We start from the raw sequence: 22,713 nt of genomic DNA, 5'->3' as shown, positions 1-22,713 counted from the left end.
TGTCTCCTCACTGAACCTGCACAGCAGGGGATGGGGGGCAGCAGGGGAGATCGAGTTGCTTCACAGGGGCTTTCCCTTCCCTCCCACAGGCTGGAGCTACGGTGGTCTCGGATTGAAATGCAACAGACTGAATATGAAGTATGTGAGAGCGTGGGAGTAGTGTCTCTGAAAATCACCAGGGCAGGACACTCCGCGGAGTCCGCCTTTATTGCCATCAAGGTAAAGTTAAAGCCAAGCTCCTAACTGGAAACTTAACAATAAGTAGCAAAGCCCGTTAACTTCTTCCTCAGACTTAAAAGGTATTTCAGCAATCAGCAAAGAAGCCATGCAATTCAAAACAGATTTAGCGGGACATTCTCCTCGCTAGCACAGATGGTTGAAAAATTTCTGACAAAACTTTCTGATTTTTAAATGTAAATGCTGATTAACCAAAACTGGAATGTTCTGGAGCAGTATTTCAGTTTTGATGACCTCCTGTGACAGAGCAGGCAGTTTCCTCTGTCGCTGTGCTCAGAAGCTGGGTTTCCAGGGTTTGCCACTTTAAAATCCAGGCCTTGGGCAACCTGGGGCCACGGGACTTCTCATTTCCCTGCTTAGGCTGGAGGAGCCCAGGAGCTATGGGAGCTTCAACTCCCCAGTCACGGCAGCCTCCCCCATTTCTGCATCAGCTGCCATCAGCTAGGAAATAGCCCAAGGAGCACCCTGTATTTTCAGTCTTACATCAGAAAAATTAGACTGAAAGCTGCAGATCATAATTGCTTGCAACTTGCCTTTATAAATTTTATCTTTCCTTGTAAAATGGAAATTCCAGGATTTTACCAGCCCCCCTTGTTAGAAAAATACTAAAAGTTTCCCTCACAGTTTCTCAGGATTATAGCCCTTACTGGAAACATAGTTTCGATTTTTCTTCCACTGAAGTCATTGGAAATTTTGCTATTGACTTCATCAGAGGCCATCCTGCCCTGTCCTTCATGGACTCCAGTGGCTCTACTCTGGTTGTCACTTGGATAAAAAAGACCAGTGAAATTGATCCCAGCATCAAGAACGCAGTGTGGAAGCTGCTGTCCTCTGCCGGTCTCCTGTGAAAATTCAGGGAGTCGCTGGAGTCCCCATACTTTCTTATGTTCATGCCTATCCCAACGAGTCTTTGGGGACGACAGACAGCTCTGTGCACAAATGCTTCTTCCAAGACCTCAAAAAAGGGCTAAATGGGCAAATGTGGCCAGGCTGCTGCTGCTCTTTCGGGATGCCATGATGTCCCCAGGTATGGCTGGGTCCCCAGGCACAGTGAACAGCAGTGTTATATGGTGATGTCAAGTGGCAATCTGAGAGGGGATGAGGCAAAATTTTAAGATGACCAAATTTTTTTGATTATGAGAATTAAACAATGAGCAAGGACAGAATGGCAGTTGCACATCACAAGGTTCACTCTTTAGGCCTTTATCTTCTCTTTTCAGCCTAAGCACATGTATGGGTTGGCATGCCTTTTTGAGACTCCATGGAGAGGCACACAGTAGCTTCAGCACACTGCAGAATGTAGCGGTTTGGTGAAATATGTCACAGCGTGGCATTTATTGTTTGATTTCTTCTCAGGTCAATGAAATATCTGCTATGCTGGGAAAAGACTTTACAGTGACTCCCTCCAAGCTTGTTCAGTTTGATCCAGGTATGAACCAGTGCACTGAATAATTTTAAATGTTTCTGTAGCTAGAAGAGCTGAACAGGATTAAATACACTTGGGCTTATTTTCTGGAAGGGCAGTGTGCTTCCTTTTTGAATTAGTATCCTTATTACTTAGGATGAGATGGCATATAGTCCCTTTACATCATTTAAAATATCAAAAGTGCTGAAATGATGTCTCCTAATCTCCTCACAGCTTGGCTGGGGAGGACTCACCCTGAGCTGAGCTGTGAGGTGCTTTAAAGATTTGACCAGGACGCTGGTCAAATTTAGACAAAACTGAGTACATCTTAAATGTAACAAGTGTAACAAGTAACAGTGTAACAAGTGTAACACGTCCTTCAGTGTAACAAGTGTAACAAGTCCTTCATACTGCGCTGCCCAGGATTCCAGCTCTCTTTCCTCTATGCAGTCAAGCTTACCATCCTCTGAACGGAAGTGGCTAGAGATCATTGCAAAGAGGTTTTTAGTGCAAGACCCTTTACTAGAATTTTCCTTTTCTGCTGGTCCATGCAGATTCTCCAAGCATGGACAATTTGGAGTAACTGCTATTGTCTTTCTGATTATGGTGGTAAGCCACGTGAAAAGTAACTGTGAAGGTGGACAGGGGAGATGCACACTGTTCCCCCTTTCTGGCCAGCTTCTCAGTTAAGCCAGTTGAGCTCCCTCACATGGTCTTTTTTGACTCTTCAGAAGTCCTTTGCTTAGGCTTACCCTTAGGGAAGGACCCTCCAAACTATATACATTCAAGGCATCGGTTTCTTAGCTCAGAATTCAAGATGTGTGATACGTATTCATTAGTCGTATTTATTAATTATTTAGTAAGGCTGATAGGTTTGTTTTAAAAACAAACCTCAACTATGCTAATTGACTGGGCAGATTGGCACATTAGACTGCAATCGATAAACTGTAGTGGAAAGGAGCAGAGGAAGATCCTGTCCAAGTTTATGGCTCTGTACTGACAGCTTCTCTTGGCTAGAGGATTCATACCAGAAAGGAGCAAGGAAATAGAGGTTATATGAAGTGCCATAAGGACATAGGTATTTTTTTGACAATGTTGCGCATGTAGCTTTGATAATCATTTTGGATGTTAGCACTTTGTGATGCAGAAACCGTTCCCAAGATGTTCTGTTGACAGCAACGTGCACGTTGAGATCTGTTTCTGTCCTGCTGCCTCTGACTTTCCTCAACGAATTTTGTAGCCTTTCAGGTAATAACCAGCCTAGTCCTTTATCTTGGAATGATCTTTTCTCATTCCCCACAATGCAAGACTGAAGTTACCCAGTAAAGGCAAGAAACCTAGTAAAAATTTTCTAACCAAGTATAAAATCTGCCTAAAAGGGTGTACTTGAATCTAACATAGTCTTTGATCCATTTGCAGGTATTTTAAATAACTGTTCTGTCTCTAAAATTAAGATTTCAAGATAAATAGTACATGATACATTTTCTTTAAAAAATTGCAATGGAAGTCTGAAATCTATGTATTGTAGTGTCATTTCCCACATCTACAGCAGGTTTTTGTTACAATGTATGCACTTGAACTGAATCATCATTGCCCAAGAACAAATTCGAACTTCGTGTTATTTGGGAGAACAGCAGGAGTCCAGCTGGTTGGTAGGAGCACAATAGCATACGCCAGCTACTCCATTCTAGCTGCAGACAGGTTAATTAATATATTTCTTTGGCACCCTGATTGATTGAAATAGCACTTAAAGAGTAATTAAAATGTTTATTTCTGTTAGGAATGTCAACCAAGACGTGGAATATAGCAATTACCTATGATGGATTAGAGGAAGATGATGAAGTCTTTGAAGTAGTTCTGAACTCCCCTGTGAATGCCGTTCTTGGCACCCGGACAAAAGCTGTAGTGAAAATTTTGGACTCAAAAGGAGGTATTCTCTTTTGATCTTCATCATTAAGAAGGTGGGACAATCTTGGCTGAGTAGCTGCTTATTTTCAACCACAAGTAGTTCCTAACACTCACCTTCAGATCAAAATGCTTAATTTCTTTTTAGAGAAAACAGGCTTGACAGTTGCAGACCCTTTATACTCTCACACAGCCATATTCATCCTCTTAGGAAACACAGCATGGAGAAAGCAACAAGTACAAAATGAGGAGGGTTCAAGGAAAGAAACCACTTTTCATAACAACACGAGTTCAGTTCTCATTTATTTAAGTGGGAAAAAAATGTTTTTTACGTCCATTAGAATTTTTTTCCCAGTTATTGTAGAACAGTTGTTATACATCTCTGGAAGAGATTTATTTTCCTCTCAAAAAAAAAGAAAAAAAAAGGAACCTAACAACTAAACCCAGCTCTTAAGAAATACATTTTCTAATGCTTAACAAACGCAGTTCGTAACATTACAGCACACAGCAGTGATCACTACAGAGATTAGGCTTTTATGTCTGTATTATTATTGTGTTTTTCAGGGATCAAATGTGGTGTGCCTAAAATCACACCAAAAAGGAAGCAACTGTACAAAAATACAAATAACTAGCAAAGCAGCTGGGTCCTCTGAAACCTGAAGAGTGTTTTTTTCCTCTGGTCCTTAGTGAAACAGTATTTTAAATACCTGTGTTGCAATGAATTAGGCTTCATTTTACAAAAATTCCTTTTAAAATTTCAGATCTGTTTTCACTGTAACATTCATAATGTAAACTAGGAATTAATGGATGCAACTAGTTTGTAGGAAAAAGATTGTTCTGGATTTCTGAAGAGAAAATTGTCTGGGCGTAATGGAAGTATCACCAATATTATTTAAAGATACCTGTCTATCCATGACCAAAAAACCAGCACTTCAAACCCAATCTATGCATGAAAACAGGTATTTTCAGCAGATCCTTGACTGAAATTCTGATCTGTGGGTAGGCAGATGCATTTCATATAAAAACATACGTACACAGGTAGTAGTTGCAGTCATAGTCACAGCAAACCCTGCAAATGAGGACGACTGAATGAACAACAAATCAACGCCATCAGGGGAAAGAATCATCCAGCTTCTAATGACAAGCTATTTATGTGCCCATGTCAACGTGACCAGTTATCTGCTCACACAGTTAGAACTGACCATCTGCCATTTTTTATGCTTTCAGGTCAGTGCAGCTATTCCCATTCTTCTGGCCAAAGCAAGCAGGACTTCTCGGGGAGAGGCACGCTGTTTCCAGTTTCCTCGGGCTCCCCATCACCTCCCAGGCCTGGCAATGCTCCCTTGGAAGGGATCCCACCGCCTCCTTCCAAAGGGATGAGAGAGCACGGAGAGGACCCACGGCAGGAACACAGCTTGGCGAATCAGTCAAGGACCAGGCTGAAAGTGACTGGAAATGGCAGAATAGTAAGACATTTCTGTAATGCGGTGATGGACCAATTTGTGAAATCACTGGGATTTGATGTCTTCATTCAGTTGTCATATTTTTGTAGTGATCCTTCCTGACCATACAATAACCATAATCTACCTGAGTTTGCTTTGAATCAGACCTGAGAACTATTTAAGAATACTAGGGAGGAAAAAAAAAATTAAAATTCCTGATTTTGAATATCTGTATATGCAAGAAAGGAAATAAAACAGAGTTGTGGGAGGAAACATGCATCGAGCAACTTCAGCAATTATGCAGTTTCTAATCTTGTCTAAATTACGGGTCAGCTAGAAGAAAGAAGTCACTAGAGCCAGGCCAATGTATAGAAGCTGTGCATCTGGTCCTGAAGTTGTGAAGCTGAAAATACTGTTCGCTTAAATAGGGAAGAGTTAATTAAAACTTGCCCATTGCTTTCCCTGCTTAAGCTACATCGGTTTAACTAGGTGGTTTAGTAACATTCTGCTATTGTGATCTTACAAGTTAATGGAAGCTGTTTATAAACACACTTGTAATGTGTGATTTTTAACGGCTGTTTTCAGAGGTGATCAGTTTCCATTCTGAAAGAGAAAGAACTAAACCCAAGATATGTTCTGCATGATTTGTAACCTAGGTCGTGTGGTAAATCTTGCATCAATTCTTTTTTTTTTCTATAATGCATAAATATGCCCACCTCATTCTGCTATTCTACCTTTTTCAGGTTCATCCTTCATCTGTATTTAGAAATGGAACTGATGTGGTTTTCAAAGTAAGGGTGTTACGAGTATTGTTCAGGCATTTCTATGATTTCTTTCCGATTCTGTTCTTTCCAGGCTTATCACTGTTAATAATTCATTATGACCAATACTTTATTTTCCTATGTATCTTTCTTTTTCTTTGGTGTCACTTCCCCTTGATTTGCAACAATTTGTATTACAATGCCTTTTTTTTTTTTGTGGAGTTTATTTAAGAGTTGCTTGTATGGGCTAACCCTCTCTTTTCCCTCTCCTGTTCTGCCTGTGTGCATGCGATACTGTAAAATGAAGTATCATGGGATGGTATCACTCAAAATAGAGGATGACACCTCATCAGCTAAAGCAAACAAGAAGGCTCAAGTGTCAGTAATTAGCCAAGCAGAACCACAGATAAATGTCGTCTCCTCCAGGAAGACAGAAATCCCACAAGCTGATAAGGCAGAACTGGCATCTGAAGCAAGCTCAAGACATCAGGTAGGAGACCTTTTGTTTCATAGGCATTTTCACCATCTGTTTTCAGTCATGCTGTTTTCCAAAATGGTTTAACACCTCTGAGATCTGTCACCTAACCCTTCCCACTCCAAAGCTGAGTTTAACCAATACACAGACAAATTAACAACTCAGCCCTTGAAGAGTTTTCATGTCATAAAATTTTAATATAAGAGCCATTTAATCTATTTCATGTAGCTTGATTGTTTTGTGCAATTATTTTCCTTCAAATGTTCAAATGACATTTCTCTTTCCAGGACTTTTACTCTTTTCCAAAGGCCTGTACACCGGATTTAAAGGGGCTCTTGCATTATGAAGAAAGCATTCAAAAGTTATTTCAGTGTGATGGGATAATATGGAAATTCTGGAATTCCCAAAGCAAGGTAAAAATGTCACCTTGAGTATGCACCTAAATCCGAGCTTGGAGTCTACGATGAATGAAACTCTCAAGCAAAGGACCTTCCTGTAACAACTATTGACTCATACAAGAAATAAAAGAGTTGTCCAGAGTCAAGTTTGCTGCCACCAGAAAAAAAGATTCCCAGAGACGTGATAAGGGCTTGATTGCTGGGGTTGCCTTTGCTTTCTGTCACCCACAGGCGCTCCTGGACAAAGGACACAAGCACTGATGTCTTGGTGCTTGTGGCGATGTGGGCACGAGACAGTCAGTGAATGAAGTCTGAGAGAGCGAGTGGGAGTAAAATTAGCTCACTTAGGTATTCTGTAAACATACATCCCCTCCATCATGTAAGATCTCATGCTGAATTTTGTTGCCCTGCATTCCCTACACAGGCTGCAGGAGACAGAAAATGGTGTCCAAACTAATATGGTCTCTTAAGATGGTATTTGGAACTGGAACCTCATGCCACCTTTAAAGCTACTCATTATAAATGGCAGGCTTCTCTGGCAGGCATTTATTTCTTTACATCTTTTAAACAATGCTGTAGCTTTATTGGTACACACCAAAGTTCATGTTCCATTTAATTCTGGGTAGGCCATAAGCAGCACCTCCAGCCTCCAGTCTGATTATTGGTGCACAGACTTGGATCACTATGAGCAGGAGTCTGTTTTGCCTTTTGCTCTTTTATTTTAGGAGGCAAGCACAAAGAAATGTCCCTCTGGATGGAGTCATCATGAGGGCAGCTGCTACTTCCTGGTAGTGAATCACAAGGTCACCTGGAACACCGCTGCTCGGGCTTGCAGAGAACAGTAAGAGACTTCTCCAAGTGAATGTCTTTGTTGTGCACTGCTCCTGCCCCGAACTGCATGCTGCTCTCGAGGCCATGTTCATTCAGATAAGACCCACTTTGGTTGTCCTGCACAGCTCCCCAAAACATAGAACAAGCCCTGGGATTCAGACCCTGTGGAGGACAGAAATATTATTAGTCTCATAATGTTTCAGGTGCTGATACTACCTTATTCACAATGTGAATTCCTGAAATTGTCCATCTGCAGTGAGGATGCTTTCCTAATGGGAGAGCTAGTTTGGGAGAAGGGAAATAGAGCAAAGACGCAGCCTTTCATCCTCTCTGACCCACCACTCCCTGGCTTTACCTTCACTTGATATAGTGACTGTACAATATTGCCAGCTCCTGTGTGTCTCACCATATTCTTCTGAAGATGCAGCCCTGCAGAATCTGTAACGACTCAAAAACTTTAACGTTCAGTTTAACAGTAAATATCTGACTCTTAAGGATAGATAAAAGCTAAATAATAATAGGTGTCCCAAAGTAGGAGACAAATAGGAAATCCACCAGTCTTGCTCTTTGGGGGCCTTGTTTGTGATTTTGGTTTTAGGTAGTGGTAGCTTAGGACTGGAGGAAAAGCTAGCCATGGTAACATGGAGTTTGCCCTGGAATTGTGTATGTTCTGTACCTGGTGTTGAATTCTGACCACCAGGTTGAAGACTAAGTTAAACAATAGGAGGGGGTTTAACAGACACCTCCATTACTCCATGAAATGCAAATTGAAACACGGAAGAGATTAAATAAACAGAATATATTCAAGAAGTGGTTGAAGGACATGCAGGAAACATGAAACATGGACGAGCATGCATAACAAACCTTGATTCATTCCACTCATATATGCCAGATTATGTTGTCTTGGTAACACACAAAAGGGAAGTCTTAGTACCTCCCAGGTGATGGAAGTTACTCTTTCCTAAAACATAAATGTTACCTGCTCTTGTGAGCTCACCACAAATTTCACATTGTTACTAGGTTGACTTAAAATTTCAGGTCCTGAAATGGTTTCCTACACCGGCTTTTATTTTGTTACTTATCCAAACAAAGATGTTAAGTTGTGAATATTCTAATATTTTTTTTCTGAAGGCTTCAACATTCAATTGATCCCTTGGGAAGGTTTGTCACTGCTGGGAGGTGTTCCCCGTTTCATAAAACGGTGTGCTCCTGGTGACCCATATTATTTGTAGGCAGTAACTTCTTGCAGAAGGCTACGCTGTGCAATGTAGTAGTTAAACTGAATAGCAGTAAATTAATGACAGTGTTAAACGCCTACACAAAAAGTCACGGCATATCACTGAATCCACAAGTAAATGAATGCTAGGGCAATGATGATTCAATTAATGTCAGACTACCATAGAGTAAGGAAGCTTTATCCTGGCAACTGGAGTACTCCTGGCCTCCATCTGGAACTGATTTACAAAAGCACGACCCCAGGCACACACTTAAAAGTGGTACAAGAAGATAACTTAATAATTTTTATTTTGTGCTTTTGCCCAGTTCCCCACCGGCAATCACCATCACCGCCAATTGTGGTATTTCTGTTATTAGTATTGTCACTGTTGACATTTAAATAGCCTATATTTCCAACAAGCAAATAAAACCAGCACAGGGGTCCATCCTCATTTTTTTAATAGATCAAATAAACCTTAGATATTAAATGAAAATATGAGAATTGACTTTCAGTAAATCAGACAATTTCACTGAAAAATAAGAATCCATTTTATTACTAAAAAAGTGTCATTATTTTAAACTTTTATTCAATTTTCTTGCTACACTTTTTTATAGAACAGGAAAAAAGCACAAGCATTGTTAAAGTTGATTCATTAACAGTCTCTAACTAACCAACCTCCTAACCTCTTAGAGAAAAACACTGTTATCCTGAGATGATGGACTTGAGACCAAGCTATTCCATCAAAACAGTGCTATCAGTTTATTGCGGAAGCAACTGCTATCTGGACATAACTATATGTACATGGGCTTATGCAAACCTGTTTGGGCTTCTAATGAGTTTCAACATACATCGCACCCATTTGTTGCAGCTGGCATATCGACCTTTTCTTCAGTTTCCATGTGCAGGGATAAAAGCAGACACAAAAATGTGCTTGTCTTGACACAAGTTGCTGTATGCCACGGTGATAACGTGCGTGGAAAACATCTCAGCTAATTGGTGTGAAAATCTTGCACCATTTCTAACCCTTCTGCAATACACTGGAGAGAAAGGTGGTTTAAGAACTCATTTCTCTAGCTTTGTTTTGTACGCATGAAGAGGCCCTTGGCAACATGAAGAGAAGCATCTGGGGGATATTACGGCTGAGTGATCCCACAGCAGCCTGATTTAGCAGCAATTTTGGTGATTTATGTTACGGTTCCTGTTTATCCCATAGGAACACGTCTCCCCCAAGGGTAAGTGCAGCCAGGCTTACTTGCGTATGAGATGGTTTCACTGCTGCCACTGAAGTGACTCTCCACTGGATGGACAGAACCCACAGTTCAATCTTTTGCTCTGTTTGTCAGATTATACCTTCATCTTCTTGAAGCTGAATATTTAATTAGAGCCTGAACATGGTCAGATTTCAGATCCTTTACTGCCAGCTTCCAGCTTTGTAAGGCAGGGGCTCTTATTTTGTTCAGTTTTTGTGTATTAGCAGCATGTGGCTTCAGTCCTTGGGAGTCGCAGGCAGAACCACATCCAAAATAATAGGTTAGATCCTGCGTGATGGCTCAGTGTTGCCTAGCACAAAGCAGGATGGACCCTGCTGCCCTCCTCTCCTAATGCTGCGCTAGTTTTGTAAGTGACTGCATTAACTTATATTACTGCTAATGACTCCAGCATAGAGATTCAGGTACCTAGAGTCACTTCAAAGGCCCAGAGTATCTTGTCTGACTTTCAACGGCCACTCTGGAAGCGCAGGGCTCCTGTAAGCTCTGCATCATGTCTGCCAGCCTCATCTGAATGTTGTGAATACCACGAGGCGTTGTAAGCAACACCAGACACCTATTTCAAGGCACCAGGATTACTCCCTAGGTGATCAAACAAAAGCCTGGGATAAGCAGAGCCTCTCACTGACCTCCCCCTTCACTGTCAGTATGGGACATGGATTTCCTACAGTGGTTCAAATCAAATGTCCTCCTGTGCTGCAGAGACCTTAATAGCTAGTCAAGTGTGCTTTTGCTGAAGTTAAATCTATCAGAATGGTACAAAGCTCCTTTAAATGTATTTGATAATTTCATGTGAAATCAGGAAAGTCTTTGTGCTAAGTGTGTGGCATATAATACTTCAAGGTCAATGGCTACCCAAAATGTTTCCTTAGCTGGGCAACTGCTCTAAGATGATAGATGGTCTTGACGTGATAGCAAAAATTTTAAAGCACACAGGAATAATTTTGAATGGACTTATTTAGCACAGAAGTCCGTGATGTGTGGTTTGATTTGTTTGGTTTTGGTTTTGGTTTTTTTTTTTTTCTTTTTCAATAAGGCATTATGACTCCTTCTCTAGACTTATTTAAATTAGGAAGTGTTGGATTTACATAACTCGGTAAATAACATTATCTCGTCATTTCCTGTGTCTGGTGTTCTGCCTAGAGGTACAGTTAGCAATATTATTGTAAGTGGTATGTTCCTTCAGGACTGTTCTCATTTCCTTACAATACATTAAAATCCCTGACTAGGTGTAACAATTAGAACGGTTGCTCTCTCTTCAGTCATGTGTGTTTCTCAGACTGTATTTAGAAAGCACTCCTACGGAGAAAAGATTAGATAATGTTATAATTATTGCAGTGCTTTCCTTTCACAGCGCTGAGGTCTCTCCCTGGTACTTGGATTGAAGCAAAAGCCTGGAACTGTTATTGCTCAGACCACCCCTCTATGTCATAAATGATATAGCAGTTACTGATTGTCATAAATGATATAGCAGTTACTGATACACATTGATGTTTTTTGTTTTCACATTTTCTAAAACAATTGAAACAACAGGAGTAAGCTGTGCTTACTTAAAGTAAACGACTTAGTTCCAGGGCTTTGATTGTCCTTAAGCAGAAGCCAGAAAAAATGCCGTATTTTTGTTGTTGCTCATCTAGTAGTGATACCACAGAGACTGCTGCCCAAATCTCTTCTGAGCTCCAGGTTTGGTCACTGGCCAACCACAGTGGCCAGTGAGGGGGAGTGGCATCCTGCCGCGGAATCAGTTGCCCTGGGAGGACACTCTGAATTAACTGAGCCTGCTTTCCTGGGCCTTTTGTCTGACGAAGAAGATGGAGTACAAAACTTTCTGAGAGCTTTTGTCAGTGTAACAGCTTTGTTCCTTGTTCACTGCAGATTCGGTAGGTGGGCCCAGAGGTGTGGAAGCATGTCACCCTGGGGACATACAGGCACCAACACCATGCATGAAACTTCACCCTGATGAGAAGCACAGTCAGAGCCTCTGCTGGGAGCTTCCCTGGTGAAGTTTTGGGAGCCTGTACCATAAGCAGGCACACAATCCTGACCCTGACCAGACACCTGCTAACCACTTTGCGCTGGGACACTCTGCCATTTGTAGAGCCATGATTGGTGTTTCTGAGGGCATCCTGACACACCTCTGCCTGAGGGGAGTGTACACAGATGTCAATGGCACCCTCTACACTTTGGCAGCCCCTGAACTTCGGGGGTCCTTGGTGGGACCTACGTTGCTGTGCAGTGGTTGGTCTAGGGCAGCCATGATCACACCGACTGTGAGGGCTAGCACCCAGCTGTCCTGCGGGCCTGGCGTGCAAAGCGGAGCAGAGGGTGAAGCCACTGCTGCTTTTGTTGACTTCAGGGGTAATGGAGGAGGCCTTTCCATCAGGAGCCTCCCATCAGCATTACAGTGAATCTGTTCCATGCCATGCCCCTGTTTGCCTGGATTAAGGAATTGTCCAGATTTTGTGCAGTAGGGACTGTGGGCTATTGTGGGCTACTACTCTGAATTCCTCCTGATGTAAAATTTGCCTGCTTCCCTATCTTGTGTGGTGTTATGATATGGATTCCATGGGATCAGTACTGTTAGAAGAGATACAAGGCAGGAAACAGGCAAGGAGCTCCAGGCATGGGTCTCTAACTGGGCAGTAGGGCTGGTGGTGGGCTTGCACCCCAAGATCTGGTCATGGTCTCTGTAGTGGATTCAAGTCTGCCATGCCACCCTTGATATCTGGTTGTTGTCCCAGCTCTTAAAGAAGACAGTCTTTATCTCCTTTGGAGCAATACCAGTCTTCTGTCTCTGTTATCTGGCAACAGTCATGAAATCAGCAAAATCATCATAATGCCATTGATTGTGCACTAGCAGCCCAGAAGGCCAATCGCATACTGGCCTGCATCAAAAGAACCGTGGCCAGCAGATCCAGAGAGGTGATTCTCCCCCTCTACTCTGCTCTCGTGACACCCCATCTGGAGTGCTGTCTCCAGCTGTGGAGCCCTCAGCACAAGAAGGATATGGACCTGTTGGAGCAGGTCCAGGGGAGGGCCACGAAGATGATCAGAGGGCTGGAGCACCTATGCTATGAAGAAGGGCTGAGAGAGTTGGGGTTGTTCAGCCTGGAGAAGCGCTGTTTGCAAGGGCATGTAGCGATAGGACGAGGGGCAATGGTTTTAAACTAGAGCAGGGTAGGTTTAGATTAGACATTAGGAAGAAGTTCTTTACACTGAGGGTGGTGAGACACTGGCACAGGTTGCCCAGAGAGGTGGTGGAGGCCCCATCCCTGGAGACATTCAAGGCCAGGCTTGATGAGGCTCTGAGCAACCTGATCTAGTTGAAGATGTCCCTGCTTACTGCAGGGGGGTTGGACTAGATGACCTTTAAAGGTCCCTTCCAACCCAACACATTCTATGATTCTATGATTATTTTGCTGCTAGAAAAGTTTTTGCTCCCTTAAAACACATTTTGATGAGCAGTGTTGTTTGCTTGGGCGCCATCGCCCAGGATGTTGGGGCAGGCTGTAGGGGTTGGGATCACTGTTAGACTGAGTGGCAGAAATATGGGACAACAGAAATGACAGAGGCTCAGCATCGCAGGGAAGGCAACAGCAGGTGTGTGACATGGTATCAAGGCAGGCAAAAAGATGGATAAATAAGAAAGTGAAGCCACTGATGTCTGATACTTCCTGGCAAATGTGAAGGACTCCGTTTGTCTCTCAATGCTTCAGGATTTAGCCTGATCTCTAAATGCCTTAAGAGCAGGCTGGTGGTGCTTGCATGCGTGGTACTAGTTGGAAGACTCCACAGTTTGTACTGTGGAGTACAGACACAGAGCAGAGCTTATACACTGGCTTCATCCTGAAATACTCTGGTTAATACAGACCACAGCTGCTCTCTGATCAGAACTAAAGCGTAGTCATTGCAGACCTTACCTCTCAGAACTACATTACCACTCTAAGCCAGACCACCTAAATTACATGCACTTAGTACTGTTTTGAAACATGGCCAAGATTTTAACTGTATTATTCAAAGCTTTAGTTTTGTGAAAACATGATTTTAAAAAGATACAGTCTGCTCTACTACCAAATGAGCGAAGCTGTATCTTTCCGTAGCCCGGATTTTAGTGTGGGCAGATTATTATTTCAAGGAAAGGAATGTATCAATGATTGTGTCAATGGTTTACAACACAGTTTGCGAGTATGAGATACACGTTTCCTGTATACTCTTCTTTGCCCAGCTGATTTAATTTTTCTGTTAGAAGAATCAGACTAGGACTTTGGTTCTTCTCCAAGTAATCCAGAATTTTAAGACTTTATCTTCCTGTAGTTATTCTTGCATGCCAGTAAGTAGTGGTTTTCCAGTAGAACGGTAGTTACATGCTTTATACTAGAATCAGTGCCCCTTGTTGATAAGTTGATGGGAGATGTCTGTCACTCTGTGAAATGCTAATTACTGTGTTCTCTCTCCTTGAGCCTAGATACCTGGGGAGTCTAGCAAGTGTGGCTAATGAACAACACATGCAGTGGCTGTGGGACTTCAGTGGGAGGAAGCCCTTTTGGATAGGTAAGTACATCAGCTGCCTGTGCCCTCCGAGGATTAGAGTTCCTGTGGACCCTGGAAAGCAGAAACTGCTGCAGCAGTTCCAGCCCAGTTTTCAAATGTTGCATTGTCCTCAAGTTTCTGCTGCTTTTATTATTTCAGAGCAAGGCACAAAGCTGAAAGCTGTAATTTAGATGGCTAATTTTATAAGTTTTTATCAAAAAGAGGAGTTTATCATGTTTATTGGTGGGTTGTTTCTGCCTTGCAACCTTTCCCATTTTAATACTAGCTGGGAGAATAATTTCTGGTGGAGCTCCTACTCTTTTGTTTACCTCATCTTTCTTTTGACTGTTACTTTATTTATCTCTAATTTACCCTTTTTTTTAACTTAAAATAATTATTTATGTTTACTGCTAATTTAATGGTGTTGTATCAGAAATCTTGTGTATTAACTAGATGATTAGGTAAAGAAGATTTCATCACATTATTTTAGATTCAGCTATTTCTTATTATGCACTTTTTACTTCATAAGAAATGGAAAGAACTCAGACAGGCCTTCTCTGTGCCTCCTGATCCCTTTCTGGGAATGACTGCCTTAGCTCATGGACCAGTGCTATTGCTTTCTTCTAACTCATCTTGTTTCTGATATCCTGTCCACGTTTTAGGTTCTTCTTCCCAATTGTGAGCTGCCATTTTCAACTCTTAGTAATTTTCTGTGATGGATTTACTAGCTATACTAAATTAACTTTAAAAACTACAGTTAGTTTGAGATCATATTTAATGGTATCACGATTGTGTTAACCTGAGAGAAATAAACTCCTCTGATAAGAATAAAGACTACAAGACCATTGTGCCTATTTTCTGATCTTGGTCTCTTCTAACTAAAAAGACAGGTCATGTCTGGAAATACGCCACCCATGTTGGTCTTAGTAACTCAGAGGCTAAGTGAAAAGACATGATTTAGTTTGTATTAGTTAACACAACCTAATCTTACAACTGTTAATTCCAACAGTGTAAACAAGGTATACAAAGATCTGCAGGAATTTATTTTTGAAGAAATCTGAAGGCATCTGAGGCTGCCCAGACTTGAATACAACATTCTGCTTGGCATCTTAGGTATCAAAAGGGAAACCTGGGAGGTGATAGACATGCATTAGATGGAAAGAGAGAAAACATTTTAGATCAGCAATAATGAGGAAAAGTATATTTTCCCTTATTCAGATGGCATTAATTGCCTTATGAAATATTAATTTGTATTTCACTTGTATTCTTACAGATGGGTTTTTTCTCTCAGCACAATATTGTATGCATTTTTTAACACAGGGATATGTAACATGCTTCTTTTGGCATCAGGCTCCAGAGACGATAAACATTACTGATTTGGTCTTACCGATTTCACACAGGCTTGAATGACCAAGTCAATCCGGGACATTGGGAGTGGAATGGAGGAGAACCTGTAACCTACATAAACTGGAGAAGAGGCTCCTACCACTTCCCAAAGAGAGGCAGAAATTGCGTATTGGTGCAGAAGCGAGGAAAATGGCAAGCAACTGACTGCAGGAAGGTCAAACGGAACAGCTATATATGTTCAAGAAAGCTGTAAAGAATGGAGGATCTCTGTGAAAGCAGTGGACATTCATGTTTCAGTTTTATTTATCTGCAGACGTGTGAGGGTACACAGTTAGAAAACGCTCCTAATTATCAGGAAGGTTTATTCTATATGATGCCAGAGGTGCAAAAGCACTGGACTCCAACCAAGGAACAGAGGTCAGTTGCAAAGATTAAGTCCAGGTTAAGGTTGTGAACTCTTCCCAAAGACTTAGATCTGTCACATGCTCCTATGTATTTTTACACCAAAGAGCGAGGCCTAAAGGCTTTCATCACATTTCTGTGTAAAAGTACCTTTTAAAAAAATAATAATTAGGTAGCATATCAGTTGATTCTCTTTGCTCTTCAGAGGGGTTGTGAGTTGGCTGTTGCTTTAATTCGTTTGCAATAAAAACTGCAGTTTTACCCTGCAGTCACAAAAAGAGGAAGACTGCTTGGGGTGGAAATGAGGGCAAACTCTGCTGACTGAAAACAGGTCCTCTTGGGTGAGGAGGGGAGGGACATTACATCAGGAGACTGGGGCTTCTCTGGGGGATGCCCTAGTACAAAAATAAGAACGGCAGGATTTAGTGACAGAGTACCAAGAGGAGCAAAGCCTTGTATTTCTTTTTCTACCTCCCAAGGCCAGCTCCAGATCCTAGTGGGTCTGCTCACACAGAGCTGCATGTTGTTTCGCATTCCTACCCAAAATTGTTCAATGTTTTTTTGGAGTTGCAGGATGGTGCTGTAATTTTTTAGTGTAATTAAATAACGGGACCTCTGTAAATCTAATGCTATATCAAAGGATGATTTCCACAAAAAAAAATTAATACTGAAAGTTAATCCTAGAATATTATCTTGGGATATTCAGTGATACATGAACATCAATAGGATTTATATGTGTGTATAAACCAATGTAATCGTGAGACATATTTTGTACTAAAGCAGCTATGGCTTTTGAAAAGTATTAATCTAAGTCCTTATTAGGGATTTGCGGTTTTTAAAAATAATAATAAAAAATCCAGATTTAGTTCTGAGAAAAGCTTAAAAATCAGCATTTAGTAGGAAAAACCAGCTGCCCATAACTTAATTTGGACTTGCTTTAAACATATGCAGTTGTGGTGTTACCATTTTGTAATATTACAGTAAATTTATATTTGACCTGTCAAAAATCTTTCTTTAGGACCTTCTTACTGATGGCCTTAAAACTAAAAAAAGAAACAAGCCATAAGCTTCCCCCACCAAAAAAAAATAAAATTAAAGCTCCTCTCAAATCCTCCCTCTGCCCATGATGAGTGTGTGACAGTTGGTGTGGCACTGCGTAGGGTGAATGTGCCCTGTACCTTACGAGCCCTCACCCCCACCCCATCTGCCTGCCTGCTGTCAGCGGCTGATTCTCCCCTTGTCCCCTGTCCTCTGGATCAATTGCATCTGTACACTATTCCACCCTTCTGGATGGAAAAAAACCCTCCTTCTGGGGTTCCTCGCAGCAATTCCTCAGTCCTGTGAGGGACAGATGCAGCAGAATCACCTCTCCTCTCCGGGCTGAGAGATGCTGTTCCAGGGATTATTCATCTCTCCTCCCTGCCTTTGGCATGCGTGGGTTATTTATCCTTCCTCCTTGCCTGTGACATGTTAAATGAATATGCATGTGAGTAGCTGGACAGTCTTTATGTATAGGAAAGGACTGTTGCAGATAAGAACGAGTGCACTGCAAAATTAGAGGAAAAATACTGTGGACAGTACTTCATCACCCTTATTATTGGTATTAACAGATAGAGACAAAAATATCTCCAGGATTTCTTTTTTTTTTTTTTTGTCATGGTACTCTTTATGCCAAGCTTCTAGACATTTTTGCTAGACACTAACACTTCCTTTGCTTAAGAAGTTTTCTAGATCAACATCTAGCTAGATAGGCTAATTGTTTCAAGAATTCCCCAAACTAAGTACCTCTGAGTACTCATCTAGCCCTGTTCTTACTTCTGATGGTTTTCACTGGAAAAAAAAAAAAGAAAGAAAATGGATCTATAAAAGCTCTCTTGGGATCTCTTGCTGTTGTCTTCTGGAATTCCAGGGAAAATTGACTAAGAGAGCTTGTTTAGACATAAACATAAACTTTTATTTCTTTAGGGCCTTCTTTTTATAAAAAATGCAGAATTTATTGGTGCTATCTTGATAAAACCTGTTGAGATTATTTAAATACCTCTCTTAATTATTTAATAAATGAATGACATCAACAGAGAGGGAATTTTGACCAAGGTGCTTGTTACTTGACCAGTAACTAATAAATGATTCATGCCTCGTCTGAGACAACAGTGATCTCAGAAGCTTGCTTTCGTGAGAAGAGGGGAGAAATTCCCTTTTCTGTATCTCACTTGAACTACTTTAAAGTGATTGAAGAGTATGGAGATTTCAGCACACAATAGACTGTTAGTTGTGCGAACTGTGTGTGTTTACTCTTTTCATTGAATCTAATACTATACGTTAATGAAGCTAAAATTCTTACATTGCAGTGCGAGGATATTTCTGCCCTGAAAGGCTGCTGAATTTTTTTTTAATACAATGAACTGTTCCAAACATATATTCATAATTTTTAATGTGTCTGTCATTAAAAATGAAGTATTTTTTTACAGATTTTTACAGCTTTTATTAGAATACTGGAGTTCAAAGAATGCGACATACTCCAATCAGGGAAAGCACATATAAATCACTATTTCTGTTGTCATAGGAAGTTGTTGTCTTTAAGAGGTTTAGTAAAGAAGAGGCCTAAAATCCTGAGAAGTCATAGGGAATTTCTCCAGTCTTCAATACTTTTGAATTAGACTCTGAGTAAAGCCAGGGGAAAATCAGTATTCAGAGGATCAGCATCAGCAGGGGAATTTGAAGAGGCTGAAAGTAAGAACAAGGAGCATGTAAATTCTGGTGTTCACCTATGGATGTTACACTTTCTGGATAAACAGACAATTTATTCCACCTGAACTATCCATATGCCTTTTAAAAGCAACAGAACCAAGATGCAATAACTCAGTAAAAAGAACCCAGTGGTTAGCCTAGATTTCTATAAAAGCGTGGGCAACATAACTTCTTTGTGTGCCTGTCACTTTTAACCACCGTCTTTCCCTGCAAAGTACCTTTTGACCTATTTGAAACAAATTTGACAGAGAAATAATTGCCTGAAAGGCAAAAGTTATGAAAAAAATGATAGGCAACTGGCCACAGGAGCACTTCTTCCAAACCAAGATACTCAAGAACATTTGTGTTGTTATTAACTTCATGGACGTCAAGTGTTTAATCTGAAAAAAATCAGAAAAGTTTTCCACATCTCTTTTGTACTCACTGAAACTCACTGAATGCCTTGAAGTCTTTATTCACTCATTCTAAAATTATAATAATAGCTTTGAGAGAATTATATATATAATTCAGTGAATACTGTGATTCTACATTATTTACATCACAAGACTGGTGCTATTGTAATGCTTGTATTCAGAACACTATGTATATTGTTATTCCTAGCTTTGTAATATGTGTTAATACAAAACTGAAATGTATTTTGGTAAATACATATTTCTTCAGTTTCATAATCTCACAAAAGCTTTTTTTCTAGTGATAAAAACCATAATGTTGGGTATAGTAGAAATGTACTTATAGTGAAGCATAATATACCTGCTGTTTACTGTATGCAGTTTCTGAATTCTGTTTCTTCTTCTGCATGAGCCTGTTCCTGAATTAATACTATAAGGACATTTGCATTGTTAGCAAACCATTTTTAAAAGAGAAAACATTTTATTTTGAGAAGTAAATTTAAGAAAAGTTACAGATCTGCAAAACAGATATACAAGAAGAAGAATGAATTCAAGAAAGACTGTCAGTCCATAAAACCGAATTTTAATATGACTCTTGATTTAAAGCAGAATGTGAGAAAACAGTCATTGTCCCTCAGTAACCTCAGTCATAGTCGTGGAAGAGATGCAGGTCAGTTCTCCTTTCTTATTACCTTTAAGAAGCTGTGCTGATTGTAATATGGAGACCTCTGCTACTCTAATTCCATTGCTTAACTACCATCCTCTACATTAGCAGTATAAAGTTAAAAAACAAGAACTCAGTAGGATTAGTTTATTTTTATAGTGTTGAGATAATGTATTTTTTTTTTGGTCAGAAGTAGTCCTAATGAATAGGAATCTGAAGTACTGGATATAGGCACAGGAAGCAAAAATATATAATTTTATTCACATAGATGAAATTTTCAGGTAAGTCTAAATGTATTTTTTACTTTAATAAAAGAAGCTTTATCTGCATCTTCTTTCTTGGATTACACTACAACATTTCCTTAGTGTTGTCAAACTCTTCAGTGAATCACCACTGCTCTCTCAAATTATTCAGGGCAATCTAAGAAACAGGTGTCTTTATGAAGATTGAAATGCCTCTTTGCCCAGACTGTCTCCCCTGGCTCACTGTCCCACAGTTTAACAAGCTGAAGCAGTCAAGCACATAACCAACACAGCTCCTCAGGCTGGGTTTGGAATTGGGTACACTCTCAATTAGGCAGTACATATGTGCCAGTACCATTCAGGAGATGTATCAGGAGGTGGACACCCGTCCAAAATCTACCAGCCTGAGAATTATAATAGAGAGAAAACCATCCACTGCGTCGTGTGTTCATACCTACATCCACGAGAACATGGGCCAATACACATGAAGGGACACTTAACTCTACCCTGCTGGACACGCACTCCCAAATATTTTCGAGTGTGAGCATCTACATTTTGGCAGCAATTTGAAACTTAAGACTCCAGTTCTGCTGCTACAGCACAGAGAAAAGAAACAGAGAAATGTGAACAGGAAGGTATAAATGAGTGAAGAAAGAAACAATGCAAGAGAAGTCTTGAAAGTGAATAGTGAAGGGGGGGATTAATGATGTACAGTATCTAATGTTGAAAGTACAAAACTAAACAGATTTATTGTCTGTTCTTTCATATCATACCTTGTAAAAAGCCTTTTGGTTCATAATTATAACTTTCCCACGAGGCCTGTATGTGATCTGTTTCCCCAAAACTCAGTAAAACAAAGACCACAGATGGCTTTCTTTGATAAGTACAATAATTGGAGAATAAACTGCATAGTGCTAATTCATTAGTTCTGAGGTCTTCACATGGGTTCTGTAAAAGATATATCTGGATACAAGTTTGTCTACATAGGATGTGTGTTGAAAATGATAGGATATTGAATTGGGCTGTAATATATAAAATCCATTTTAATGATTTAATCATCAATCATGCTATGATGAGACTATTTAGCTCAACAGAAGGCAAGTAATTCAAGCACTGCCTAAGAATTATTTTTAGGCATCAACTGGCAGTGTAACTAATTACTCAGTTTATGTCCATAATGACTGAATAAACTATGGCTCTGAAACAAATGAATAATACCACTTTGCATTTGCATAGCACTTGTCATCTGTAGACCTGACAGTTTTAAAAGGATGGGCAAACATTCACGGTGACTATTTCTAGTGAAAACAGAATGTCCCAAATAAATTGCTACTATGAAGGCAAATCAAAGCCTGCATGAAAGACACCGCTGCATTTAGCCACAAGATTTAACAACCAAAATACAGTGAAAACATGTGCTATGCTTATATGAAAGGGTAATCAGGCAGGAAAACAAGTTTTTATAAAAGATAAAGCATTGCTTTTTGTAGAAATCTGAGATTAGCTGTATTTGGGACATAATGATGATGTGCCCAGTCCAATCTCTGTTGTCAATTATTAGTCTATGCAGTTGATGTCACCACAAAGAGACTCACGAATACTTACTATTTTTAACATCCGAATGATTCTCCAAACTCGCTCTCTGAGCTGGGATGCCTTCCTGTGATGCAGGCAGGCTCCTGGCTGAGCTGAGAGGCTGAGGATAGATCTGCTACCTGTGCACGGTGATACAGGCAGCAGGCTCCAAAAAAGATTTAGACTGCGTGTAAATACAGAACAAACTGTGCCCAGATGTAACAGGTCCCGTTTCTTACCAACTTTGTCTCTTGGAAGAGAAGAGAGCTCTGGTTTCCGCCTTTGGGTGGCAGAGTGACTTGTGGAGTGAGTTGCTGACACCGCTTTGCTTTAGCCTCCTTTCCTCCTTCTGTAAATTATATTACATGCTTTTACATCTCAAGCCCTGTAGGGCAGGCCTTTTTTCTTGCTGTACGTTAGAGGATAAAACTGTACATACCATGAATGGATGCTGAACTTGAACAGGTTTTTTTCAGTTCCATTGCACTGCAAGTATCTGAGCACATATACATATATGCCAAAACAACGGTTTTTATATGTTCCGTGCTAATATTTGCATGACACCAATAACCCAGACCAGTTTAGGTCAGATAGAAGTTTCTGCACAGACCAGTCATTCCAGTACCATAATTTACCTAATTTTTATCTGTGCATTGACACAGACATCCTTAAATAATTTGCCCCATATTCGCTGCTTGCAACACCATTTATTCTTCGTGGAGAGCTGCAGAAAGGACCCTCTGTAAACAGCAGTAATAAAATTATTTTGCTTATATTCTTGCTACAAAGAAGAGAACCCTTTGGCAGAAACTAAGATGCTATCTGGGCACCAAAGCATGCTTCAGCCACATCAGATGAGAAGGGCAGAACACCCCTTC

At 40.5% G+C, this 22,713-nt stretch overlaps 1 protein-coding gene across 1 annotated transcript in view; it reads left to right on the top strand.

Annotated features, from left to right (window-relative positions):
* The window catches only part of FREM1 (FRAS1 related extracellular matrix 1), a 64,424-nt gene extending 44,794 nt beyond the window's left edge, over positions 1-19,630 (top strand). The window contains 10 exon segments of the mRNA XM_074570551.1: positions 90-219; positions 1,594-1,666; positions 3,423-3,572; positions 4,775-5,013; positions 5,733-5,780; positions 6,058-6,240; positions 6,513-6,638; positions 7,349-7,464; positions 14,404-14,489; positions 15,869-19,630. Coding sequence (XP_074426652.1) covers positions 90-219; positions 1,594-1,666; positions 3,423-3,572; positions 4,775-5,013; positions 5,733-5,780; positions 6,058-6,240; positions 6,513-6,638; positions 7,349-7,464; positions 14,404-14,489; positions 15,869-16,068 — 1,351 coding nt within the window. The 3' untranslated portion in view covers positions 16,069-19,630.
* The last annotated feature ends 3,083 nt before the right edge of the window (positions 19,631-22,713 follow it).

This window comes from Larus michahellis, chromosome Z, assembly GCF_964199755.1.
Source record: "Larus michahellis chromosome Z, bLarMic1.1, whole genome shotgun sequence".
NCBI lineage: Eukaryota > Metazoa > Chordata > Aves > Charadriiformes > Laridae > Larus > Larus michahellis.
This window is presented reverse-complemented; position numbering and strand designations above follow the sequence as displayed.